The sequence below is a fragment of the Salmo trutta genome, chromosome 27 (genome assembly GCF_901001165.1).
Source record: "Salmo trutta chromosome 27, fSalTru1.1, whole genome shotgun sequence".
NCBI lineage: Eukaryota > Metazoa > Chordata > Actinopteri > Salmoniformes > Salmonidae > Salmo > Salmo trutta.
In genome coordinates this window covers 26,378,304-26,387,869 of record NC_042983.1, presented here as the reverse complement: position 1 = coordinate 26,387,869, position 9,566 = coordinate 26,378,304, and the positions used below count along the sequence as shown (strand labels likewise).

Genomic DNA, 9,566 nt, shown 5'->3' with positions numbered 1-9,566 from the left:
ACTGTGGTATGTAGTGGTAGGGTTATTGTAACTGTGGTTTATAGTGGTAGGGTTATTGTAACTGTGGTATGTAGTGGTAGGGTTACTGTAACTGTGGTATGTAGTGGTAGGGTTATTGCAACTGTGGTTTGTAGTGGTAGGGTTATTGCAACTGGTTTATAGTGGGAGGGTTATTGTAACTGTGGTTTATTGTGGTAGGGTTATTGTAACTGTGGTATGTAGTGGTAGGGTTACTGTAACTGTGGTATGTAGAGGTAGGGTTATTGTAACTGTGGTTTATAGTGGTAGGGTTATTGTAACTGTGGTTTATAGTGGTAGGGTTATTGTAACTGGGGTTTGTAGTGGTAGGGTTATTGTAACTGTGGTTTGTAGTGGTAGGGTTATTGTAACTGTGGTTTGTAGTGGTAGGGTTATTGTAACTGTGGTTTATAGTGGTAGGGTTATTGTAACTGTGGTTTATAGTGGTAGGGTTATTGTAACTGGGGTTTGTAGTGGTAGGGTTATTGCAACTGTGGTTTGTAGTGGTAGGGTTATTGCAACTGTGGTTTGTAGTGGTAGGGTTATTGTAACTGTGGTTTGTAGTGGTAGGGCTATTGTAACTTGTTTGTAGTGGTAGGGTTATTGTAACTGTGGTTTGTAGTGGTAGGGTTATTGTAACTGTGGTTTGTAGTGGTAGGGTTATTGCAACTGTGGTTTGTAGTGGTAGGGTTATTGTAACTGTGGTTTGTAGTGGTAAGGTTATTGTAACTGTGGTTTGTAGTGGTAGGGTTATTGTAACTGTTGTTTGTAGTGGTAGGGTTATTGTAACTGTGGTTTGTAGTGGTAGGGTTATTGTAACTGTGGTTTGTAGTGGTAGGGTTATTGTAACTGTGGTTTGTAGTGGTAAGGTTATTGTAACTGTGGTTTGTAGTGGTAGGGTTATTGTAACTGTTGTTTGTAGTGGTAGGGTTATTGTAACTGTGGTTTAGTTATGTACCCTCCGGCAGAATGTACTGTACTTCCCTATGGGAACAATCTGCTACAGCAAAGCTTGTCTGACTGCAGCAGCTTCACATCAGAGATGAAGTCGCTGTTGGCTATTTCTGTGTACTGAGGGAACATCCACATTAATTGGGCATAAACAACAAACTTACCTAAGATTGTTCTCTCTCTCGCTCTCACGCTCTCTCAGCTATCAGAAGCCCAGTTCCCATTTAGATTAGAAAAAAGGGTAAAACCAACAAGAAAGAAAGCAAGGAAGAAAGGGTAATAAACAAAGAACTTCCAGTAGGCAGGAGGGAAGCCGAAGGAATTCACATTTTCCATATCGGAGGTTCCCACCGACCACAGCCGCCATCCCGTCCATGGGCGGTGACTCAGGCCTGGATCAGGTTGGCAGCATCCAGCGATCCAGCCAGCCTGCCAGCCTGGTCACGATAAACATCAATGCTCATATTCCCTCTATTTCTGGCTTGACATACACTCCGACATGGTTACCTCACAGCACCTCTACATCAACCCACTTTGTGTGTGAGGGAGAGAAATACTACAGGTAGGTGTGTGTGTGTGTGTGTGTGTGTGTGTGTGTGTGTGTGTGTGCGTGTGTGCGTGTGTGCGTGCGTGCGTGCGTGTATTTGTTTGTATGTTTGTGTTGACAGATGAGCCTGAAAAACAGAGGGTAGAGTCCGTGCCATGTCAATTTGAGGAAACATTTTTCTCCCACAATGCTAAAGCAAAAACGCACACAACCTAAAAGAATGAGCCAAAAAGCGCTCCAGCAGGTAAAGTCACATTTAGTTATTGGTTGCAGGATACAATCAGAATCAAAATGGTCATCAGTAATTGTCATAAAATACATACAGTATGTATCATCACGTCAGGTACAGTCACCAACACGTGAGGTACAGAACATTTGTTGAAGAGCTTGCTTTTTACATTGGAAAACCAGCATTGTCCCACCTTATATTTTAGTTAAAATGTGCAATAAAACATCACTTGTGGAGTTTCTAATGGTGGCAGCAAAGCAAAAGTCTCTTTCCTGTTCAGTATGTTTAATAAACTAGTTGTTCAGTTACACGTTAATTAAAAAACACAACCCTGGAAACATTTTATATTTCATGAAGTTTGGCCATTATCTCTCTGTATTCCTCAGAATTAATGATAATTCATTCCTTATCAGAATTCATAGGAGAGTTGAGATGGTGGTCGCGGTTCCAATCTAAATACATTACAACTCCCCATCCCAAACCTGCCCTCATTTCAACATTTCTGGAAGTTTCACTTAATTTCACAATAAGGTACAGATATGAAGTGAAACTTCCAGAAGCTTTCAAATGAGGGCCAGGTTGTCAGGATGGGTAGTGTACTGTACAAGTACACATTAATTACAAGTAAGTGCCACTCAAGATACACAGGATTTAGCTAGTTATAATGAAGTGTAACACCTAATAATAACATTGTACTTAGGCAAACATTACATGTACTACAGTATGCTTGAAATAGTGTGTTTTTCCTCATCTGGGATGATCAAGTTAACCCAGATGGTACACTTTATTTTGGTGGCAAGTGCTAGCAATAACATTGAGTGGAGATACATTCATGGGTAAGTAATTAGAGCCTATTGAGCATAATCTCTCGGACACCCAGCACATCCACGAGGGGTCACAACCTTTGTAACAGTTGTTACTGAATCTGATGCAACTGAGAAGAAATAAAACATTAAGCCCATTTGTAACAAGCATGGTAAAAAGCATAAATTGTTACACCTTTGTAATTACAGACTGCAATTATTACCAGTTACATTTTGTTACTACACTGTAACTATTGGTTGTTACTGTTAACTACAATACGTGCTACAGTGTAATTACACACGTAATTACATTGTAATAAGAACCCCTTAAAATGAAGTGTAACCTAAAGTACATTGAGTACTGGACTTTCCCATTGAAGAGCATTCATGTGAGCTCAATATAAAACAAACGCTCACGTTTCTAGTCATTTGAGCGCAATAGAACACACACTACATGCTCCCATTCTAGAACAGTCATGTGAGCCAGATAAAGCAGAACTACTCTCAAATCAGATACAGATAGATATCAAATATCACATGCACATAATGCAGTTTACCAACAAGCTTGTGTTAGATATCCAAGAAGAGCCCTTTTGTGGCAGGCCCGGCAGTCATTGTAAATAAGAATTGGTTATAAATGGACCTGCCTGGAAAAATACAAATATATAAAAGTAATACCACTACTGATATGTTTTTACTGTCTTGAGAAGAGTTGGGAGAGGACAGAGACTTGTATTGCACAGACCCCCACTGCACAAACAGACAAACAGACAGAGACAGCAGCATGGGGAGAAGGAAAAGAGCCCTACAGATGGCCCCTGGGGAAAAACAGACATCTTTCCAAATATTCTAAATAAATACACACTCTTTTCTGACATGGCTTTTCCCTGTGTAAATCTGATCTTTTGGAATCTGATCTTTTGAGTGCAGATTTATACCATATCTATATGTGGATCTCAATTCTGATACAGTTCTGGTGCTCCATATGCAACCTCAGTCTGGACTCTCAGATCAGATTTCTTTGCTCTGAAGTGCCGTTACCAAGACGACTACCCTAAAATGTTAAGGAACACTGACAGGAAATGAGCATTGCATCTATGTACTACTTCAGATAGAATGCTCAAATCTGATATGGGTCACATATAAAACTGAGTGTGGGCAGTCAGGAAAAAAATATTGGATATGGAGAAAGAAATCAGAATTGGGTTCTTAGTGTGGCTGTGTAAACACAGAAAAGACCCATACAAAAATAAATCTGTTGTCTTGAACTACTAAGGTCGTTCCCGGAAAGGTGACGTTTCTGAAAACTAGACGACCTAAAGGAAATACTGTATAATACGCTATTTACACACCATCATACATTGTTGTGTAGGCTATAGCTGGAAAAAGTAGTTTCTGTAGCATCATCCTAAAATGGGTGCTGATTATCTCACCCATTATTTATTTGAAAAAATCTAGGATTATCTTATATTAAACCTGGAATATCAGCTGTCATAACTCCACAGTGACACTATTCTTGTAACAGATATCCAAAAACATACAGAACCGTTCATTTTTTAAACATAACAGATGTTGTATACAAGCTTTGCATACACACTATAGTAAAAAGATGCCTGCATGCTGTCCTTGTGGTTCTTGAAATTCCTAGAATGGAATGCAATCTTTCCTGGGGATAAGAATACAGAGTGCTGCACTGCAGGCCCATCTTAAAATGCTCTTTACTTAATTTCCACGGTAGGTTGACCCTAGCTTGCTCTACAGTGCGTGTGAGGGAGGGATTGTCTACACCTGGGTACCCATGGGTTCGTCACATAAGAAGAGTCCCGCACATACAAAACAATCACCTTTGCACCTTTTATTGTATTGTTTCAATGCATTTTACACTGTCCAAAGTCTGCTCTCCTATCCTACATATCAGATCTAACTTAGTTCACATAGAAACCTATAAGCAATTCACAAGTCTACTTTCCATAAAAGCCTTCGAGACCCACTGGAGTTCCACCTAAACCTACTTTACATGAAACCCGTAGAAACACATTGTCTCCATGACCCCTCTGCCTTCTAGAAGGACAGTCTAGGCCTCTGATTAATATGCTACTTCTCCACTCAGTTCATCTGTACAGATATCAGGAGCCAGGGGGCACAGAGAGAGAGAATAGCTCGACTGTAAGTAGTCAGCATGCACATGGTAATGAGTGTGTCTCTCTTTGTGTTTTGTTGTGCATCTGGATCGGTAGCATGCCTAACATGATGCAATTCCAATCTATAAGAAAATCTTGACTATGTTATTGCTGTCATATTATAATGTGGAGCATGTCATGCATTTGCAGTCTCAAGACCAGTCTAAAGGCATCAGCAATTAAGGGGGAACAAACAACTGACGTTCAACCCGAGGAGGAAACATGGACATAAAATACAATTCTCAAATAAATCTACTTGTCTCCTTGTTGAGAACGCAGAATGAAGACAGGTCCATGATAAACCAGAATGCCGGTGGGCATAGAGTCGGCCATCTTGCCAAAATTGGCAATTTTATACATCAACATTCCCGCCTAGAAGAATCCTTTTGATAAAATACACAAAATACGCTTCTGAACAAACTAAATGATTTTCTCAGAAACTGACTGTTACTGGTAACTGGTATCCTTTCTGTATGTAATAATGTAATGTAGTGCACAGCATCATTAATAACAGAACATTTGACACTCAAATATTTAAAGTTTTCAATAACTGCTACAAATGGAAACTGTCTGTTGCAGTTTCTAAGAGAAGAAATGCAATCTTTTTAGTACTTTTGTTTCGAAATACTTGTTTTGATTCACTATTGTCTACCCTGAAGGAACACAATGTAACAGTTTTGCATCAATGTTGAAATAACGTTTTTCACTGCAGTGGTTTCCACAATACAAGTCGTGTTGTGCTGATATTGTCATTTCTTTTGCATTTGGAAGATATTTTGTAGGCTAAAGATTCACAGGCGCCAAACATGGCACCAAAGCTATATGACTGGAGTTGCTACTTTTTTCCTCAGATCCATTCTGATGTTCATCTAAACTACCTTACACCTTCTCCTCCACACACAGTGGTGATCCACACAGCCAGAAACAGACAGCCCCCGCTTGGGAGAACACTCCAGAAAAAGACCGGAGAAAACCCCACCCGCTACTGTCTGTAAACCACCCCTCTGAAATGAAGTGCACAGACATGGGCCCCTCTCTGGCCTGGCCTCAGGGGTCTATGCACTACCATTGTAGCAAGACACCCTGTGACATGCAATGTAGTAATACACTGCACTCACCAGGAGCTAAAGCCGAGGCCTTAGCTTACTGTAGCTAACCAACCAGACAGTGTCTGTAGGAGACTGTTACACCTAGCAGGTCTGGGCTGGGCGCTGGCTGGGTGGAGCAGGACCCTTCTTCCCCTCGGTGCAGCAGTCCAGTTCCAGACAGGGGGAGAAAAGTGACGTGAACAGGCGGCCCAGGCCCTTCCGGAACATGCTGTTGGAGAGACTATAGATGAGACAGTTGCAGAAGCTGTTGCTGATGGCTAGCCATGTGGTGAGGAAGGAGGCCACCAGGTGGCAATAGAGGCCGGCACTCTCCAGCAGGAAGTAGACGATGTAGGGCATCCAGAGCACGTAGAACACGCTGGTAATACGGAACAGCACCATGGCGTAGCGCTTATCCAGGCACCCTTCACCACGCTCGCCCCTCTCGTTCCCCTGGGGGCCGAAGCGTGCATGGCGTTGGGTGATCTTGCGGGTGTGCTGACGGCAGATGCGGAAGATACTCCCATAGGTGAAACACACAGTGAGGGTGGCTGGAGCATACAGCAGAGCCACGATGAATGAGCTGAAGCCCGGATCAGTCTGCCACGAGGTCGCACACCAGCGAAATATATCTCCGTGGTAGCCAGGCTTCCCCCACCCGAAGAAGGAGGGCAGGAAGATGAGGGCGGAGTAGAGCCAGATGAGGCCAATACAGACGCGCAGGCGACACGGTGTGACCAGCGTAGCATAGGTGAACGGCCGTGTGATAGCGATGTAGCGGTCAACACTAATACACGCCAGAGACGCCATGGACACACTCTTCAGCACAGACACCAGGTAGACAAACACCTTACAGGTGAGCTCCTCGTCCAGCCCCTTGAGGTAGTGGAGCAGGGACAGGGAGGGCACCAGGCAACTCACCCCCACCAGGAGGTCTGCGTAGGCCATGGTCTGGATGAAGTGGCTGGTGGTGTGGTGGTGGAGCAGTGGAGCACAGTGGAACACAAAGATCACCACCAGGTTGCCGCTGATGATGAGGATGGTGAGGAAGAGAATGACGGACACCTCCAGCATGCAGGTGTTGAGGTTGTAGGAGTAGCCCAGGCCCAGCAGGCAGAAAGGAGAGCTGCTTTGGTTCACATCAGAGGAGGTAAAGTTCATGTTGGAGCTGCGGGAAACAGACCGGTCAGTTCAGTTCAGCTCTCATCTCTTATTACGGTCTTTATCACTTTCTTTAACCAGATGGTCAGTTTCTCTCTCTTTAACCAGACGGTCAGTTACTCTCTCTTTAACCAGACGGTCAGTTACTCTCTCTTTAACCAGATGGTCAGTTTCTCTCTCTTTAACCAGACGGTCAGTTACTCTCTCTTTAACCAGACGGTCAGTTACTCTCTCTTTAACCAGACGGTCAGTTTCTCTCTCTTTAACCAGACGGTCAGTTACTCTCTCTTTAACCAGACGGTCAGTTACTCTCTCTTTAACCAGACGGTCAGTTACTCTCTCTTTAACCAGACGGTCAGTTACTCTCTCTTTAACCAGACGGTCAGTTACTCTCTCTTTAACCAGACGGTCAGTTACTCTCTCTTTAACCAGACGGTCAGTTTCTCTCTCTTTAACCAGACGGTCAGTTTCTCTCTCTTTAACCAGACGGTCAGTTTCTCTCTCTTTAACCAGACGGTCAGTTCATCAATCCGTGCTCCTCTCCCTTGCACTTTAGTTACCCCTGGAGGTAAGCTGCTACTCAATGGTTGTTTCTTCCCCTCCTCTTCTCTGCTGCTCCTCTCCTTCTTGTCTCTTTTTTCACTTTTCTGGCCTCAGAGTGCAATGCAGTCTTACAGTAGCAAACGTTGTCCTCTGTTGCGCACTGAGAACAGCAGAGAATGTTGCTGTGTATCAGTGTGTGTCTCTGGGTGTGTGTGTACGTAATTGAGTCATGTGCCAGTACCAGCCAGCCTTCTGGTGGGCTAACCTAGCACATGCAGGCTCTGGTGTGTACAGTACACATGGCTGCAGAAGTCTGTCTACCCACTAGTTTCGGTTCCACCTCTAGTCCTCTCTCCTTCCCACTGAGCTGCAGAGGTGCATACAAACACAATCTCTGGATGTCAACTTCTGTGCATGCCCTGTACAGTACCCGCAGGTGGAGTTCAAGGAGTCCCGGAGGTCATCTAAAAGTCTAGATCTATAACTCCTCGGCGAAATTATAACCAGTGTAGAGAGAGATTTAACGGACAAAAACAGTCATCAGAAGCCAGAAACACATTCCAACCAAAACAGTGCTGTAAATGTCTAGAAGTAGCAGCAGCAGCAGAAGTGCTTTGCAGGAGAGACGCAAAGAAATAGAAATCCAGAATACCACAGCATCCACAGAGAGTAGGAGGATAGGAGGAGGATAGTAGAGCATCCAGCGGTGCAAGGAGCTCCAGAATACCACAGCATCCACAGAGAGTAGGAGGATAGGAGGAGGATAGTAGAGCATCCAGCGGTGCAAGGAGCTCCAGAATACCACAGCATCCACAGAGAGTAGGAGGATAGGAGGAGGATAGTAGAGCATCCAGCGGTGCAAGGAGCTCCAGTCTCCGATTCCATCCACAGAGAGTAGGAGGATAGGAGGAGGATAGTAGAGCATCCAGCGGTGCAAGGAGCTCCAGTCTCCGATTCCAAACCTCTTTTGAACCAGCGAGTGTTTAGAGTAAAAGAATAAGGAGGAAACGATAGTCCTTTACTGCTCCACTCTGCTGTGGCACTGATGCAGCAATGGTACTGCCCTCTCCTCCCCCTTACTCTCTCCCTCTGTCTCTTTCTCTCTCTCTCTGTTTCCTTTGCTATGCCTGCAGCAGCAACAGCCTGAGAGGAAGAGCTCCTCCCTCTCTGCAGGCTCAGCCAGTGAGTATAGCTGGGTAGAGCTCTCTCCACACAGACTGTGCACACCCACCTACGTATACACAGAAGACTCTGAAGGCTCCCCCATCACATACTGTACACATGCGTGCAAGTGTCCCCTCACACACAAATACAGATACAGACACACATGCATATACACACACAGAGAGACACAGTTATGCATTCATGTACACACATGCATGAACACACACACACACACATTCACACACAAACTCACACTGACACACACACGCCCACACGCACACACACAGGTTAAAGAAAGAGGAGCCATGGAACCATCCTTTTTGATCATGCATAACAGAACTCACTGTGGGATTTAATCAAGATACTTAGTGAAGACAAACGTTTTCAGACGGGGTTGAAGTGTAGGGTTTGAACCTGAAATTAGGGAGGGGCAGTTCACCTTGCGTCTCCATAGGCAAGCACCAGGGTCTTGAAGTAGGTGCGAGCTTCGACTGGGAGCCAGTGGAGAGCGTGAAGGAGCGGGTTGACATGGGAGAACTTGGGAAGGCTCAACACCAGACGGGCTGCAGCGTTCTGGATGAGTTACAGGGGTTTGATGGCACAAGTGGGGAGCCCAGCCAGCAGAGAGTTGAAGTTGTCTATGTGGGAGATGACAAGTGCCCAGATTAGAACCTGTGACGCTTCCTGGGTGAGGAAGGGTCATACTCTATGGATGTTGTAGAGCGTGAACCAGCAAGAGTACTGCTTTGATGTTTTCAGAGAACGACAGGATGTTGTCCAGGGTCACGCCGAGGTTCTTTGCTCTCTGGGATGGGGACACCGTAGAGTTGCCAACTGTGATGGAGAGCTGTTGGAGTAGGCAGGCCTTCCCTGGGAGGAAGA

The 9,566-nt window shown here is 44.6% G+C and overlaps 1 protein-coding gene across 1 annotated transcript; it reads right to left on the bottom strand.

Annotated features, from left to right (window-relative positions):
* Nucleotides 1–4,388: 4,388 nt before the first annotated feature.
* Nucleotides 4,389–8,547, bottom strand: LOC115164739 (probable G-protein coupled receptor 21). Its single transcript, XM_029717498.1, has one exon. It carries the CDS (start codon nt 6,975–6,977, stop codon nt 5,919–5,921), a length of 1,059 nt encoding a protein of 352 aa, XP_029573358.1. The 5' UTR covers nt 6,978–8,547; the 3' UTR covers nt 4,389–5,918.
* Between the last annotated feature and the right edge of the window lie 1,019 nt (nt 8,548–9,566).

Bases quoted from the DNA above. Each gene is read 5' to 3' on its own strand.
- LOC115164739 (XM_029717498.1), bottom strand. From the start codon at position 6,977: ATGAACTTTACCTCCTCTGATGTGAACCAAAGCAGCTCTCCTTTCTGC.